The sequence below is a fragment of the Falco peregrinus genome, chromosome 2 (genome assembly GCF_023634155.1).
Source record: "Falco peregrinus isolate bFalPer1 chromosome 2, bFalPer1.pri, whole genome shotgun sequence".
Lineage (NCBI taxonomy): Eukaryota > Metazoa > Chordata > Aves > Falconiformes > Falconidae > Falco > Falco peregrinus.
Window position 1 is genome coordinate 51,703,106 of NC_073722.1, and position 18,293 is coordinate 51,721,398.

General features: G+C 38.7%; 1 protein-coding gene across 6 annotated transcripts in view; it reads left to right on the plus strand.

Moving 5' to 3' along the window:
- Positions 1 to 18,293, plus strand: part of EVC2 (EvC ciliary complex subunit 2) — an 80,192-nt gene that overhangs the window by 52,726 nt on the left and 9,173 nt on the right. For 5 of the 6 annotated variants that reach the window (XM_055797332.1, XM_055797333.1, XM_055797336.1 and 2 more), the window contains 5 exons: positions 2,777 to 2,977; positions 4,461 to 4,583; positions 12,674 to 12,901; positions 15,158 to 15,369; positions 16,833 to 16,920. In XM_055797332.1, the coding sequence (XP_055653307.1) occupies positions 2,777 to 2,977; positions 4,461 to 4,583; positions 12,674 to 12,901; positions 15,158 to 15,369; positions 16,833 to 16,920 (852 nt within the window). The remainder of the gene's footprint in view (positions 1 to 2,776; positions 2,978 to 4,460; positions 4,584 to 12,673; positions 12,902 to 15,157; positions 15,370 to 16,832; positions 16,921 to 18,293) is intronic. The other variant, XM_055797335.1, reaches the window with a different exon arrangement.

An 18,293-nucleotide genomic window follows, 5' to 3' on the forward strand; every position in this document is an offset into this window, starting at 1 on the left:
GGAGGTGGGAAGGCAGGTGTTGGCCTTGCCACCATTGTGAGACCTTGTGCAGGGAGAGGCTGTGGCTGCAGCTGGGAGTCGTCATGCGTAGTGCCTCTCAGACTGGGCGGCAATGTCCCTGAGAAATAAGCACTGTTCCTTAGCATTTCTTCAATGCTTTTAAGTGTTTTTATGCCTAGTTGTTGTATTACCTGAATATTTACAATACTACATTTCCTGTACAATGTCTGTTTAAGGACAGATATTGTTAGAGACATGGGAACATGAAAAAATAGTCTGTTGTCAAAACTGTAGTTTTAGGGGAAGCAACTGGAACAGACAAACCTGAGGCTTTCTGCCCATGGAGCAAATATATTAGGCATGAGAGATGGAACGGGGGGAGCATTAGTCATGGTTAAATGTTTCTCCTTCATACCTTTATACAACAAAATAGATTTGCATGGGCCGTTTTGTTGAGACAGTATCTTTTAAGTTTGCCTGCTGCATGGTATAAAACCGTATAACAGGAATATAGAAAGAAACCTTGCCCATCATGTTTGCTTTATTCAAGAAAAAAATATCCATGTGTGTCTTTTCATTCTAATTGCAAGGGCTCTGTATTTTATTCATAATTTTAAATTCTTTTCTGTAAGCCATTGCAATGTATTTTCTAGCTTGTCTTATCTCTTATTTACATTTTTGAGAGCAGACCTGCGGGATCAGGGAAGTAGATTGTAAAACCCAGCAGATCTTTCCTGTTTCTGACTTACAATTCTGTGATAATTGTGTTCGAGCCTGCAGTGTTGCCTGTTGTATTTGTTTGATGCTGTCTTTATTTACTGCAACAGTAAGCTGTTTATATATTTTCCAGTATTTTACTGGAAAAGAATACAAAAAAATGCATCATTTATACAATTGTCCTCTCAAAAGCCCCTTAAAATCTGTCACTGTCTTTGTTCAGTCCACTGTCTGTTTTGATATTTTGATGACACATGCCATCTTCCATGTTTACATTCTCATCTGCTATCTAGTTTTCACAAGTAATTATTTTGAATGATAGCTTTTCATTTTTCTTGCTTATCAAAGAGACCATGAGTTAGTCTAAAATGTTTGTGAAGGTCATTTATGCTTAAAGTCCTTTTTAAACATAGACATGATAAAACTGGGTTTTGGTGTAGTGTATTTACTTACATATTTCTGTCTATATTTCTGTATATATGGATATATACATACTACATGATCCTTCTGCAGTGCCTTCCCGCCCTCAGTCACTCATCAGCACTCCTGCCCAGATTGATGTCATCTGCAAACTGACTGAGGGTGCAATCGATCCCCTTGTCCGCATCATTGATAAAGACATATAACAGAACTGACCGCAGTACTGAGCCCTGGGGAACACCAGCTGGCTGTAACTCCATTCACCACCACTCTATAGGCCTGGCCATCCAGCCAGTTTTTACCCAGCATAGAGTCCGCCCATCTGAGCCACGAGCAGCCAGTTTCTCCAGGAGAATGCTGTGGGGGACGGTGTCAAAGGGTTTAAGAAGGTCCAGGTAGACAACATTCACAGCCTTTCCCTCATCCACTAAGTGGGTCATCTTGTCGTAGAAGGAGATCAGGTTCATTAAAGCAGGACCTGCCTTTCATATACCCACGCTGGCTGGGCCTGATCCCCAGGTTGTCCTACACGTGCTGCGTGATGGTGCTCAGGATGACTTGCTCCATAACGTCCCCTGGCACTGAGGTCAGGCTGACAGGCCTGTAGTTCCCTGGATCCTCCTTATGGCCCACCTTGTAGATGAGCGTCGTGTTTGCTAACCTCCAGTCTTCTGGGACCCCCTTGGGTTAGCCATGACTGTTGATAAATGGTGGAGAGTGGCTTGGTGAGCACTTCAGCCGGCTCCCTCAGTCCGCTTGGGTGGATCCCATCTGGACCCATAGGCTTGTGCACATCTAAGTGGAGCAGCAGGTCACTAACCATTTTCTTCTGGACTTTGGGGACATCTTTCTGCTTCTCTTCACTGTCTTCCAGCTCAGGGGGCTCAGTACCCAGAGGGTAGCTGGTCTTACTATAAAAGACTGAGGCAAAGAAGGCATCAATTATCCCAACCTTTTCATCATCCAAGTAGATGAATGTAGTCTAAGGTTAGTCAGCTTCAGCTTGATCTGAGGATCAGTTCCCAGATTTCCGTGTTAAGAACTTTCCTTCTACAAAATGGGAACTTTAAGTGATTCAAATTACTGCTAAATTATATTCGGTGTTGTTCAGCGTGCTTAAAGCTGTTTTAGAAAGAACTGCTGGAACAGTTGTGACTTGGTGATGGGAGGGTTTGACATATGAGTTTATTATAAAGAGACTTATTTATTTTGTGTTTTTTCCCCTCTCAGTAGCTGTGACTGCTAAGTGCTGGGAAATGGCACAGGGAGGCTTTATGAGTTGCTTTAATCTCAGTTTCCACCCTAAGTTCAGGTATTGTATTGTCTGAAGAGGCTGAACGATTCTGTGTTAGGGAATGCACTAAAAATTAGTTATTTATTTTTAAAATATTCAAAACCTGTTTCCCCTTGAAAATGGAGTTTTGTAGTCCACAAGTTCTGTATGCAGAAATTTAAATATGCTCAAGGATATTTTTAACATGTTGAGCAGTTCTGTGTGGAATCATTAACTGATGTATGAATAAGACAAAAAAAGAATGATCATGGTCATGTAAAGTATTTGTGTCCTGTTTCTTACATTTTATACAATATTGGCTATATCAGTGAACAGCAAATGGCTTTTGTTTTTTTAAACAGGCAGCTTCTAAGTTTACCCCTGTCACTATCAGAAGAGGAATTGCTTAGGATGAGGCAAGAGTTGCACTGCTGCTTCTCTCAGGTGGACAACAGCTTGGCTTGGCCCAAGATAAGAGCAAGAACATTGCTTCAGGCTTTCAAGGTGGAACAGAAGGATGCAGAGATGCTGAAAGTCGATCAGAATTTAGCAATGACCAATAAACAGGTGGGAACGATGTGAGATCAGTGTGGGGTTGTGCAAGGGGTTCATGGCTATATATGCAGGTTGTTGGCTTTGGCTGCAGATAGGGGTCCGAGGCTTCTTCAGAGGTGCAACAGTGGTGCACACTTCTCCTGTCTGTGTGGGTCAGCAGACCTTAAAGATAATTGTTCGGGCAGCAGTTGGATAAATACATTTTTTTCCACATATACTCTGCATATTTCTGCTGCTTGTGTATCCTCCGGCTTTCCCAAGAAGGCAGAGTTATAAAGAAGCAGTTGGGTGGCCAAAAGGGGCAGCATCTCTGAGGAGAGTCCACCGAAACACGAAAATTTGGTGCTGAGAATGGCTCTGAATATTAGGGACAAGTTGGGTCCTTTACAGCCTCTATTAAGATTTCTTTGGCAGCCCCTGCCCATTACTAAATTTGACACTAAATCAAGGAAAGATGTAGGGAGTTTCTGTAGGAGAATGTCCTCCATTGTCTTCTCCATTTAGAAAAGTAAAGTTCCTGAATTAGCTGGTCTTTCTTAGCAAGAATTTGGGCTTGCTTTCTGTTTCTTCTTTCCAAAAGAGCTGAGCCTACACAGAGGGTTGGGTTTTGTCTTTGTTTGTGGGGTTTTTTTTTTCTAAATCTAAATACATAGATGAGGAGGCATACTTACTTAGAGACACATTCCCAACAAGAGGTCTGTCTGTCTGTCAAATCTAGCACTTTTTAAAAGAACTCTGTGAAGGGTGAAGAATTCCTTCTGTAAAATGTAAAACCTGTGGAATCATAAATTATTTTCAGTTCTGAAAAGGACTTTGCCTTGCTTTGTTTTGGTTCGGTTTTATGTTCTAAATGTGTAAACTAACTTGGGTTAATTGTGCTAGGAATTAACCTAGTTCAAAACCATACTAATTTCTAAAGTATTATGGGAGGGAAATGACTTTGCAGAGCCTTATAGTTGAACAGATGTTATCATTTCCCCAAGAGTATCTTATACTTAGTTGATATTCTTGTAAAGAAATATAAAGGTCAAGAATAATTTGATTACATGGAACAGTGCCCCTTAATACTATCATGGTTCATTTGTGATTCATATACTGTGTCTTGAAAACAATGTAGTTCTTAAATTAATATTCTTTGTTCATTTTTAACCATGCTTAGGAGACAATGTATCAGTTGAAATCTTCTCTTATTATGACTGCTAAAGCTTGCTTAAAATCAAATTTATGTGCTAACAGTTCTCATGGAAAGGAGGAATATATAAATCTACTTGAAATAAATTTAGAAGAAATTTCCAACTTTGTCTGAATGTCTGAAAGGAATCTTCAGAATGAATAGGCAGCACCTTTGTTTCAGAAATGTTTTCTCAGTGAAAGTCATCCTTGCCTAGTGTTTCATTAATCGGTGGATCTGCCAATAATAGCAGGTACTAATCTTAATGTTAGCATCCTCATGTGCCTCTTATAAATGAAGCATTTTGTGCTCATCTTTTTACAGCAGCATTCTAAAATGAAAAAACCAGGATCCAGGAATAGAAATAAGATAGATAGTTTGAAGAAATCTTTACAAGACAAAATTTGCATTTATGAAGACTCAGTGAAAGATGAAATTTTGAATAAGGTAAGTGGAAACTTTCTGTATGGAGGTCAAACCCTAGGTCTTTAGTAATTAAGGAATGATAGTTTTCTATCTATATGAATAAGAATCAGATAAAAAAGGTATAAGGTGTAGTGTCACAATGCATCTCTCTGCTCTTGCCTGCTTTTATCAGGACGTTGTATTTCAAGCTTAATAGTTTTGGCTTTGTTTTAATTTTTGCGCCTTAGTTACCAAACTGATTTTGTGTCTCACCTTTTTTTCTTCCGGTGGTTCTGGGTCTTGGCATAAGCATGATTGCAAGACTCCCTTATATCCTGTGGTTTTCTTAGTAAGGTTTTCAAAATACTGAAGGCTCTTCACTGTATACTTTGGCTGAGCAAGATTTAGTTCTTGGATGTCTCCTAATGTTACTGAAAACCCAGAAATGGGTTCTTAGATCCAGAGATAACTGGGTAGGGGCTGAGTTTATTTGTATGGAACTTACTGAAAGGGAGCCATGATTCTGGTGGATATCTTTTAAAAGACTCACAGCCCCAGTCTGAAGTTAATCCTTAAAGTGAGCGGGGCCAATGCCAGTACGGGGGTTTGGAGGCTTCTTTCTTCTCTGCTAGCAGGAGTTCCATCATACCCTGTTTTGTGTTCTTTAACTTTTCTCCCCTTCTCTTTCCCACTTGTAAAATATGGGTAATACTACTTCTGTGTATCAGAAGAACATTACGATGATAATTGTGTTAGAGATATGTGGTGTACTGCTATAAGAACTATGCAGAAGAAGCAGGTGTCATTGGTAGTTAAAATTGGTAGATAAAAAATAGTTTCACAAATGATTGCAATATCAGTGTTAGGAAAAATCTGGTTTTGTACCTCTTTCCTATGTTTTCTACACTTGCATCCTGAGGAATGGAAAATACTGTCTCAATGTGTTCATTCAGAAATAATTCCACTCTTACGTGAGAGCAACACATTGTGGTTGTAGATGATAAAAATAAATGTTTATCAGGTCTATCACCCAGTCATTGAAAGTGAGAGCAACTGATTGGGCAAGAATGCAGCAAGTGGGTATGTTGTGGCACTCTTTAATAATTTAGTAACTCATACAAGAATGCCTTAATCCTTTAATAGAGGCATTTAAGCTTTTGGCTTCAATACCTAATGCCCTGACCTCCAAAATTTAGGTTGGGGTTTTTTTGTCTTTTTGTACCATTACTTCAGAGTACAGTGAGCATGGGCTAAGCCCATATGTTACAAGAAGTACTGAATACTTGTTTGGTATGAATATTGCCTTATGTTTTTGTTAGAGTCTTATTTTATAATTTGAAAGCTGGCTTCTCTAAGCCTCATTGTTTCAGTTTCTTATGCGCCATCTGGCATACCTGTTGTTGTCCTAGTTGTATGTTGGAACAGTAGTTATAAAAAGCCAAATGCTTTGGGCTTTTCCCAATAAGGAAATGAAAATATTGTTAAGGAAATTTGTTAGTTTACACATTATCGTTAGGATACAGGAGTACTGCAGTAAACCTTATGTTGATCACAGAAGTATAGTTTCTTTCTTTTGGCTGTTGCAGTCTGCTACCTCCTTCCTCTTTTAGAATCTTAACACTTCTAAATTCTGTATTAATGTGAACGCTTTTATCATCTCACTCAAAATTTACCGTCTGACTTCTACACAGCCAATTCAAGGCAGGGAAAAAGGACTATGGAGCAATACAGCTCTGCTATATTTCTCACACCTTCTGTCATAGTTTAACCCCAGCCGGCAACCAAGCACCACACAGCTGCTTGCTCACTCCCCTCTCAGCCAGAGGGATGGGGAGGAGAATCGGAAACGAATGTGAAACTCAAGGGTTGACGTAAGAACAATTTAATAGGTAAAGCAAAAGCCGCTCATGCAAGTAAAGCAAAACAAGGAATTCATTCACTGATTTTCATGGGCAGGCAGCTGTTCAGCCATCTCCAGGTGTGTAACAGTTACTTGGGAAGACAAGTGCCGTAATGCCGGATGTTCCTCACCTTCATTTTTCTTCCCCCAGTTTATATACTCAGCATGACATCATATGGTATGGAATATCCCTTTGGCCAGTTTGGGTCAGCTGTCCTGGCTTTGTCCACTCCCAATTTCTTAAGCCACTCCAGCCTTCTCACTCACAGGGCCTGAGAAACTGAAAAGTCCTTGATTTAGTATAAGCATTACCCAGCAACAACTAAAACCATCAGCGTGCCATCAACATTGTTCTCACACCAAATCCAAAACACAGCACTGCACCAGCTACTAAGAAGAAAATTAACTCTATCCCTGCTGAAACCAGGACACCTTCACGGCTGCAGACTTCACACAGTCCCATGGGTTCTGTCTGGCTAGAGGATGGCCATAAAGTGGTTTCCAGCTAATGTTTATGAAAGCAGCAGTGGGATGTATTTTGTAGTACTGTAAAAAAGGCATGACAGAGACAAACAACTCATAGACAGGAGGTAGTGAGCTGGGAGGCCACAGCAAGGAGTTTGAAGCCTAGTTTGGAGCACCTGAGAGTATCATTGACCTCGCTGTGAAAATCTTCAAAAGCAGACCGTACATGCTTCTTCAGCGTTTCATAGCTGGTTTGAGCTGCCTTGTCCCTGAAGAAGTAGCTGTTCATTTCTGAAATAGCAGTTACCAATCTCAGAGGAAACACAGTGGTAAAAGTAATGATATTTTTTATCCCTACTGGGCCTAAAAAAACCCATTGCATGAAAAATGCCTTTGGAGTTGCAGGTAATCAGGTACATTTTCAGATTATTCCCTTGATTTGTAATACTTAGGACCAAGACAACACTATTTAGCAATTAGCCTGAACTAAATATGGAATTCAGAAGTCAGTGCTTTCAAGTAATGGACTAATAGTGCATTTACAGCATTGGCAATTCTTTGTGTACTTTGGATGTTTCAGGTGGAATCAGCAGCAAACGTTCAGACCTACAGTGGTGGATTCATCATAACCAAAGTAGATTGACACTCTGTTGATGTTGTGTCAAACAGTACAGTGTCAAGCAGTGCTTTACAGTACTCTGTTTGGTATAATAAAAGGCTTCAAGAATTGCCAGTGGATATTAATTTGTAACTAGTTCATAATTTAGTTTGTAATCAATATTTGATCCAACTTCTACTGAAATCACCTTCTGTGTCACACTGAAGTCAGATCTACTTGCAAGCTTTGGTTTTCACAAATGTGAAATACTCGTTTGCAGAGTTGTGATTTTGGAGCTGATGAGGCAGAAAGGAACTTAGGCAGCTAGGGATAGATATTAGTACCAGTTGAGTAATGCAATATTTTGTTTGGTTAAGAGCAGTTTATTTATTGTATAGTGTTGAGTAGATGCTGAATGATAAAGCTGAAGATCATTGCACAGAACCATAGAACAGTTTGGGTTGGAAGGGACCTTTAACGGTTATATAGTCCAACCTCCCTGCAGTGAGCAAGGGCATCTTCAACTAGATTAGGTTGCTCAGAACCCCATCCAATCTGACCTTGAATGTTTCCAGTGGTGAGGTGTCTGCCACCTCTCTGGGAAACATGTTCTAGTGTTTCATCACGCTTATTGTAATTTTTTTTCCTTATATCTAGTCTAAATCTACCCTTTTAAAGTTAAAAGCCATTATCCCTTGTCCTATTGCAACAGGCCTTGCTAAAAAATTTGACCCTATGTTTCTTATAAGCCCCCTTTAAGTACTGACAGGCTGTAATAAGGTCTCCCTGGAGCCTTCTCTTCTCCAGGCTGAACAACTCCAGCTCTCAGTCTTCACCGGAAAGGTGTGTTCCATCCCTTGTATTTGGGCATGCTTAATGTATGGCTTTGTATTTAGTAATATGCAAATAGTATCTTATTTTGCAGTCTTGACCATAAATTATATGATTCATGGAAAATACGGAACATATCGTATAAATGCCCTGTTATTTGAAGGGGTTGACAAAAGTTTGTTTCTGTTATCATTGGCACCTCTTTTGCCTTTGAATTCAACTGCAATTAAAAAATACATTCTTCTGTCTCCTTATAAGTGAACTTGAGTTGTCAAACTGCATTTCCTTCCTTATTCATTATTCATGGGTTCAAAGTTACACTAAAGGTGATCAGTCATTTACTCATTCATCTATTCATTATTTATTCATCCATCCCCATATTTCATATATGTATAATTAAAATCCTTGTGTCTGAAACTGAGCCTTCTGTGAAGAAAGAAGCAAACCTTAAATTGTTGTGTACACACACTTGTCAAAATATTTCTGTATAATTTTTTTATCTGTGTTTTTAAAGGTTTACAGCACATCTTGTTCCTAAACCACAAAGGCAACCTTCAGGTATTGCTTACTAATTTTGTGTTGTAAAAAAAAAAATAATACCTCAAGCATATATTTTCCCCTTTTGGAGTTATTGTTAACATGTGTGTATTCTGGCAGGCAGTATCTTAGGCATCTATGTAAAAGCTGGAAGAAAAGAAAAACAAGTTCCTCAGTGTGTGCATGTTGTCATAACTCATTCAAGCTAGTAGTGTTGTAACAATTTCTGTTAGTTAAGGAGTTGCCCTAATACACTGAATAGGGGGCATCACATAGACTGAAGTGTTAGTCCTTTTGAAAATGGACTAGTCAGGTAAGTCTGCTTGATTTCCCACCCCCCCCCCCATTCCTTGAGTAGCTGCTATTGTAATGAAAATCGTAATATAAATAATTCGGTCTATTGCAACAAAACGTTGATTGCTCTCATTCATATTCATTTTCCTCCTTTTAAGTAAACTTAAAACTCAACATTGCCAAAGTTTTGAAAGGTGACTTGTGGCTTTAGTTGTCCAACCTGGTTCATTTCTAACATATGTTGTCCTTTAAAGTGTTATCTGCTGTAGCAATGCATCTCCCCGAAGACCTTGCTAGGCAGCAGCTGTTGTTAGTGAAGTATTAAGTAGCTGTCTGAATCGGATAGAAATTCCTTGCCTTCCCTTAGAAGCTGTTTCTTCTGGTGTTTGTTAGCATGTCTGGTTTATTGTTCAGGATTCACTTCCATTCCATTCTCTCCTTTAAGAATCCTCTAAGAGTGCAAGAACTTTCACTGCTGAAAAGGGGGAGGATGGCAAGTCAATGGAAACTTCACAACTGAGACCTTAAAAAAACTGGACAGTTGGACAATACAGCTCTGAAAATTTCTAATTGCTTTTGAGAACATGGTCTTGTGTCACAGTGATAAGTAGTATAGCAATTAATTCAGCATGCCTTTCAGAACAAAAGCTTGAGTCTTATTTGAGAATTAGTCTTGTGCACAGCATTCTGAAGAAAGATATTTTTTTAATTATTATTTTTGTTTAAAATATTTGCCTTGGCACCGAGGTGTGGAATTGTCTTGCATCTAGGCTTTAGTCTTATGTCACTGGCTCATACGAATATCTTGAAGTAACACTTTGGATTTTGAAAATAAATTTGCTTTGAAAAGATAAATAAACCAAAACATACCAACAAAGTCCCCCAAAAAACTGAGTTAGCAGGTGGGCTTGGCTGTCTTGTGCAATCTGTATCAAAGTTGTGACTTGCAGGATGTTCTGTGGAAGTTTTTATCTTTGATTTCCAGTCAGTGCTGCTAGTGTACAGAGTACACCTTTGAATTCTTGTGAACTACTGGACTGTGAGTTTAAATGAGAGATGCTAAAAAGCAAATGTAATGAAAAGGAGAGAGAAAGAGAGAAGAATAAAACCCAAAGAGGGAGGGAAAAAAAAAACCCACACAAAAAACCCCAAGTGATGTGCAGTATGGTTGCTCACCACCTGATGATGAATTCCCAGCCAGTCCCGGAGCAGCGATCAGAAGGCCCCACTCAGCTTCTCCCGGTTTATGTACTGAGTATGGACTACCCTTTGGCTAGTTCAGGTCAGCTGCCCTGGCTCTGCTCCCTCTCAGACTCTTGTGCACCTGCTCACTGGCAGAGCATGGGAAACAGAAAGGTCCTTGACTGAGAGTAAGCACTACTTGGCAACACCTAAAACACCAGTGTGTACCAACATTATTCTCATACTAAATCTAAAACACAGCACTGTACCAGCTACTGAGAAGAAAATTAACTGTGTCCCTGCTGAAAAGAGGACAGACTTCCAGAGAAAATTCATGGGCATGATGTTACGTATTTATCATCTTAGGGATCTAAAAATTTGATGGAAGTCTCCTTAAATGCTGCTTTAAAGCTAATATGAATAGAGTCAATAATATGTAATTCTGATTAGCATGAATAGAAAGTTAATAAAGCTTTAATGTCTTGGCTGCATACCATCTCTGTTTCTGCAAAGGTATTCTGAGGGGCAGAATCAGGTCTTGTGCCCACGGGTAAATCATGCAGTATCTAAAGATTACAGTTCATCTTTACACCGTTGTATTCCCACTTCCAGGGCAAATACTATTAGTCTATACTATTCTTATTTTGTAGACTGGTAAAACTTCAGAAATAAAGACTGCATATATAAAGGTATAGCACAGGATGCCTACCATGCTAAGGTACTAACCATGCAGGTATCTCGATTACATAGGGATGTTCATCTCTACCTGCTCTTTAAGAGAGAGGCCAAACTTTTCCATAGAATGCAAATATGAGTACCTACTCTCAGGTGCCACAGTGATAGTGAACTTAACCAAAACTTACTTAAAAGTTTTTGAGGTGCTTCCTTTGGTGGCTGAGGTTCTTGCATTCTGTCAGGCAGTAGTTACTTGAGCATTGCTGTTAAAATACATAACACTGGAAACTTCTGGAAATGCTGATTTCTGAAAACTTTTTTTCTTTGGTAGGCTGTGAAATCTATCAGATTATGTTTCTTAGAACCAAAAGATAATTTAGAGGTGGAGTGAGGGAAAACCCTGCACTGTGATAGCCTGCACTGTACAGACGGGCTGTTTCTGTGCTTAGCTTTATTCTAAATCCAGTGTGCAGGGCAGCAGTTGGTATCAACACCAGGTTAGTGGAGTTGGAGCTCTCATAGTTGCATGTGCTTTTTCTCTCTCCTTACAATCCAGCTTTTGGGCCTGTGTGGATAATACAGGGAGACAATAAAACCAAACTGATATTTACTGTCTTTGAGGATTCAGCTATCCAAATGTTAGATATGCGGTGTAGCCATCAATGTCTGACCTGGACATCAGCACTTACACATCAGTGAAGCACATTTTTTAGGATATGAAATGTACAGAGAAGTATCTTTTTTTTTTTTTTTTTTTTTCTTCTCTTTGGCTATAAAGGGAGCTTAGAGTGACAAGCTCAGATGGAAGCATCTAAAGAGCATAATTGCAGCTGGCTACTACCGACATTGTCTTGCAGAAAAATGGTTACAGTGGCAATATCACTGGCTGTGACAGTCAGTGGTATAGCATTGAGAGCTTATCAATCACATTGCATTTGATTGTGTGTCTGTACGTGCCATGCTTGCCTTTCACCCTTTGGTTAAGTTTCAGTGTGTGTCGTATCAGATGTGTGGCAGCAACATAGTTACCGAGTTAAATGATTTTATTTTCATCCTGTTTGATGTCCACTCCATCCAGTTTTAATCTTGTTTGAAATCCATTACCAGTAGACTCCTGATTTACAGTCTAACTTTGTTTTATATAAGAGGATTTTTCATTATTTGTTTAAGGAATCATAGGTTGAATTTCATTGGTCAATATTAACTGACACTTGCGAATTTGAAACTAAATACAGGCTTTCTATAAGTTTTGTATTTTTGTTAAACAGAAAGATGTATTTTATCTTCCCATTTAACAATTAAATAGGTAAGCAAAGGTTTATTTGTATTTTTAATTTTTATTTATTAGAAATTATATGGACTCTCTATTTTAGGTTAGTATTTAATATTGAAGTTATGATTACCCTAAAACAAAGCCTAAGCTTTTTGAAATATCCGACCTTACTGCTTTTTTTTTTTTTTATCACTTAAACACAGGAAAAGTTTGGAATTTAATGTTAAAAGCACTTTTAAAAGAATGTATTGTATTATAAGATAACAGCATTGATATCTTTGCTGCTTTAATCCTGCTTGTTAGAGTAGTAAAATCACAAGCGTGCCTGTAAGGTTTTCTCTTAATATTTTTATGTCTTGTGTTTTGGTATTTTTTAGATTAAGTACGAGTTGTTGCTTGAGAAAGAGTGTCAGCTGCGCAACCTGGAAGATAAACTTGGAGAGTATATTGCTTCTTTAACCTTTCAAAAGACTGTGAAAAAATCTAAAATGTCGGAGCTATGTACTGCTATCATAAGTGTACAAGCTTTGCTCTTTGAACAACTGAGCACATCAAAAACCCTGTCAAAACTGGAATGTATTCAGATTTTCGAAGCCCATAATACTGTAAGTAATGAAGTTGTGAAAAGGAAGAATTCTTCTTAGGAGACAGCAGCTATCAAAGTAGGTTATTTGGCTTTGATTTAGTGGTGCAAGTTTGCAGCTCTTGGTGGTCCAGCCTTTAATTTCTGTGATTATGTGCACTTTAATGTGCTCAGTAAAAGAAAAAAAAAAAAAAGAAGGAAAAGATCAGAGCCAGGGAAGATTGTGTTGTAGCAGTTGTAGTAGTAGTAGCAGTAGTAGTTATTTTTATTATCCAGAGATCTGGAGTCAGAGCAGCATTTTGGTGACAAATCAATATTAAAGGTTTATAGATTGCTAGGAAGACAGTTGGGATGTGATTGTGAGTCTTGACTGGGATAGGGTGTTAATTGTCATGACTGTGATAAAAAATTGTTCATGTTATAGTGCTATCCCTATCCATATGGTAGAATCCATAACCGCATGATATGCTTCAAACATCAAGTTGTCAAAGATTATAATATATACAGTCTCCTACCTATCTCACTCCAAGCACAGTGATGCAGTTTAAATAGTAGAAACTTTGGAAAGGGCTCTTCCCTTCATCATATTTGTTACATACTTGATATGTGCCAGTTTTCTAATCCTTTTTTAATACTTCAGTGCTCTGTATTCATAAGGATTATTTTTTTTTTTACATCTGCTATTTGCAACCATCGAAGTGAGGCTTGGGAGAGCACTGGAGTAGAACAAACAAAATGGGTTTTTAAGAGCAAACCCTCTTTGCCAGAGGGCATCATTAGACATCTATTGCTGTGAAAACTCCTGGTTAAATTTTAATACTGTCATCTCTACAGAATTTCTCTTAGAATGGCAGTTAAATGCTTATATCTTCCATTTTAGCTTAAATTTGTATTAAATCTGTAGGAAATAGTGAAAGTTGTATGTAGACAGATTATTAGAAATAATTTAATCTGGAATTACTGCCTTTTATGCAGTAAATGTAAGAGGGTTCTTTGAAGAGATTGATTTTAGCTTCTGTGTCCTTGAACAGATGAAGGAAAAGGACTGAAGGAGAGGCAGAAGAGAGACCTAGAGTAGCTAACACTGGATATCACATATCCAATGTGCAAGAATTGAGTTCAGCCCTATTTCTTGTGGAAAAAATATTTTAGTCATTTTTTAAAGTGCCGGTTAGGCTTGGTTTACAGGGACTGCTTCCTGGTGATCAAATGTCTCTCTCTTGCTGGGTTTTTGTCCAACTCCTTTGTCCCACTAGCTGGCAAATTTTAATACTTGTTACTTTAAAACAAATATATCGGAATACACAGGATTTGCTAATGCTGAGGACATCAGTGATAGATTTTCCATAAGTGAAATAGACACATCTAGGTATATGTGAATTTGCTTCAGCCCCTTAGAGATAACAAATTAATACTCAGTTTTGGTGTTAGGAGAGTGGATCCAAGCTCCAATGTCAAATATTGGTGACCAGGGAGCAGACACTTACTCCACACACTCAGGGAGAGACACCATATTCCAGTGAATCTGTAGTCTGAATACAGCTGATGAGGTGGAGGAATAGATAAAATTCAGTATTTTCTCCAAGGTACAAGTTGAGAAGTAGTGCACTGAGATATTAAGTAACTTGGAGCTTGAGGTCAGACAACAACATTGGAAAACTGGAATATGAAGCCTTCCTTCATAGGCAGGCTTGTTTAGTTTGACTTTTTGACCCAGGAGAGATCTTTGGCATTGAAAGATAAAGTCCACTTAAGATTTTGGAGGTTAACCCTTTGATTTTTAGAGCATTGTATTTTAACCCTGATTCTATCACTCTAAATGTGAATTATTTTCTTTTAACTTCAAACCTCTTTGATATTAGCTGTTGATTCATCGTAACTAAAACTAGTCAGTCTGAATTTCTCAAGCTGCTTCAGTGGCTTTATGCAGCTTACAGGTGAATTCTAATGGTGCCATTCTTTTGTTTGGATCTCAGCCATGCTGGTAGTGTGCTTTCTAGATGCCCTCTACAGTGGAAAGTTAGAGAGAGCATCGACCCTTAACACAATGAAAATTGACTCATATCTTTCAGCATTGTTCTGATATTCATAGTGTGCAAGTCATGTTTACTGAAGCCATGCAATGGATTGGAATTGTAATGACTGCATGTGGCTGGATAGAATTAGAAATAAACTAATATCAGAAAATCTGATACCATCTTTTTTCTTCACTCCATATTAAATTTGCTATTCCAAGTTAAATTATGACTTTTTATCATTGTGTGTTTTCAACCTCTAGGAGATTGAAGAACTTGACAGGAAACTGGAGTATGAGATGTTGCATAAGGAGTCAGCTCAGCAGCAGCATCTAATGAGTAGGCAGAGGTGGACTCCAGATGAATTGGGACCTTCACGTGAAGCTCTGGAAATGAATGCAGACAGACAAGTGACAGTTCTGCTAAGACAGGCCATGAATAAATGTAGACAATTTATAAATCTGCACCAGCAAAGGTAAGTTCTTTGGTCTCAGGTTTTACTAAGTTACTGTAGTTGTTATAGACCATAAGATACCACAGACGAACAAACAGCAGGCTAAATGTTCTGCGGTGTTGTGGAGGGGCTGTACATCTATGTATGAACAGTGCATTTTTGTGGTGTGGCCCAGAGCATAACTGAGGGTTCTTGGGAATATTGAAATAAGAAATGTGAAATAATAATAACTTAGTTACATATAGATCATGATGTGTTGCATGCCAAGCACCATTTCTTGATGGGGACAGTGGAAAATAACAATACTTCTTAGCAGCAAGGAGGAAGATAATTTTCATCCTGTTCCTTTGTCTCCCAAGAAGATAGGTAGGGACTTCAGTGAAATGTGATCTGCTGTGATCAGAGGAAGTAGCTGAGACAATTTAAATTGAGTTTCTGTCTCCACTGACACGCTGTAGACTGAATCCCCTGTCATGCAATCATTTTTGATGGGATATGTTCTTCAGAGACAGGCTCAATTTCACTTTTCCCTGGCCAGTTTTTAAGTAAAGATATCAGTGACAAAAAAAAAAAAACAACAACCCAAAACCAAAAAAACCCCAGCCCAAACAAACAACAGCAACAACAAAACCTCTTGGGAGGTATATAGAAATATCTGTCTTGTCATGAAGGTTGCCTAGCAAAAATGGGTGATAATTTGCAAAACTGAAATATTGTATTACATTCATTAGGGTTACAGGAGTTAGAAATCACATTTCCATGTGTAATACTGCACAGTATTAAAAGCCTACTGCTTCTCAAGGTTCATGTAAAATCCTGAGGAGGTGCTTTCCATTACCAAGAGGGTGTTCTGTGAAACAACTGACATATCAGAAATGGCTTTGAGTGAGTTATTGCACTCTTAAGTCTGGTTTAATTCTGAAAGGGCTGGAGTGTTACTTGATGTGGATAAATGACTCTCCTGCTGCAGCAGTAAAGAGTCACTAGAAGAGCAGCTACATTACTGACTTGTGGATATTGCTGTAGAGATCAGTGAAACCTTCAAAGTAACTAGTCTTTACTAATTTACCTGAAAGGTTAATGGAAGAAACAAGTTTTGTACTTTTCCCAAATGATTTGACCAGAAACAAAAAAAACTGTTTACTGTTAAATTCCACCAACAGGAAGATCCACAACTTGCCATAAAGTGTGGTGATGAAATTTGAAGAAGAGGGATGGGGGCAGGTTGAATTACGTTACTTTGGAGCAGTTCTAGATTTGAACTGTGTGCAAGAGCATAGCCTTAAATTCTGCTGTGACATTTGTTCGATTTGTGGTTCAGGGAAGAAGGGAGGAGAAGCTGACTTATTTTAGAAGTTATGCTGCTCACCCAACTTTGCTGACAGAAAGATACGCTTCCTGAATGGATGACTTTCAGATATTTTTTCCTATAATACAGTCACTGCACCTGGGAAGATTTCAGTGTTAATTCTCTTTCACTTCAGATTGAGAGATGAGCAATGGAATTGCGTAGTGCTTGAAGATTTCCTGGAAAATACAGAAATGGATGCATTTTTGGCACTTTATAGTCAGGTAAGCATGAAATTGAACAAAGCTTCCAAGTTTAAATTACAGCTGTATCTGAAGGTCAGCTTTTCTTCTTTTTCGGGAATGTTACAGATGTATGTGGAGTGCCTATCTGCTAATAGTTGTTACCAGTTCTGGTGTTTGCAGCCTGCATTATCATTCACTTCAGTTAATTCTGACCTACTTTCAGCCTTTTGTATTTTATTGAGTTATACTTCTTTTTGTTCATTTACAGATCTTTTCAGGGGGGTTTCCTGTTGTGTTTCATTCTGTGGAGATCTAAACTGCCTGAGTTTCTGGTTTACAGACAGATTTACAGTCTGATTTTCATATAATGAGGCAAGGGTTTTGTTTAGATTTTAATCAGTGATAGGAATGATTTGCATTGATTGTGTTACAAAGCTAAATGATAGAAGGACTACTAGTTAATTTTTTTAGTGTCATTACTCATATTGTTTTGGAAAAGAGCATCACCTCTTCAAGTGCCTGTCAGTCCAAGAGGCATTAAAAATGGATTGTTGCTGTCCCCGAGTTTTATCTGCAGGCCTTGGCTGAGATATGTAGCTAGTGTCAGAAAAAAGACATGGTGTTGCAGCTTTTTGCATCCAAGTATCTTGCCTCTCAGGGACAAGGGTGTCACAGTCATGTGTATCATGATTTGAGAGCTTTGGAGGCCAGCAAGCCAAGGAGGGACTGCTTAGACTAAGGGTCACTTAGCTTGTTTCTGTTCAGTTTTCTGAACTCTTTATCCTCTTCTGAGTTACATGTCTATTTGAGGCCAGCTAATTTTGTGAAGAATTGGCATAAGACTCCTGTATATATCTGTTAGGAGATACACTTGGAAGATAGCACATTTTCAGTTCCTTACTCTGTTGTGGGTCAGGAATTTGCATCAAGATCTCCCACTCACAGGAGCACGATAATCACAATCACTTCAGTCTCTGCCTTTCATGGGGACACTCAGGCTCCATTCAGAGCAGAGTCCTTCCATGAACCTTGCTGGAAGAGACTTCTGAATATCTGGCAGCTAGGTGGCTAAGGTGCTGTCCTGGAATGGAAGATCTCACTTTGAACTAACAGATTAAATTAGACAGAGTGGGAATTCAATCCTTGCTTTAACACTTTCCAAGAGCATCCTGCCCTCTGGGCATAAAGATCAAAAACTTTTCTGGTGTGTCTTGCAGAGTGTAACACTGGAAGATGCTTGCTGAGGAGGTCGTGACGAGTATTATCAGCCTTCCAGTTTTAAATCCGAGCTATGTGTTCCTTTAGAGTTTGGAGGGTTTTTTATTAGTAGTGTTATTATTTTCTTCTTAGATTTCGCCCTGGCTTCCTGTTGCAACTGTTGGGGTTTTTTTCCGAACTGGCTTGGCTACCCT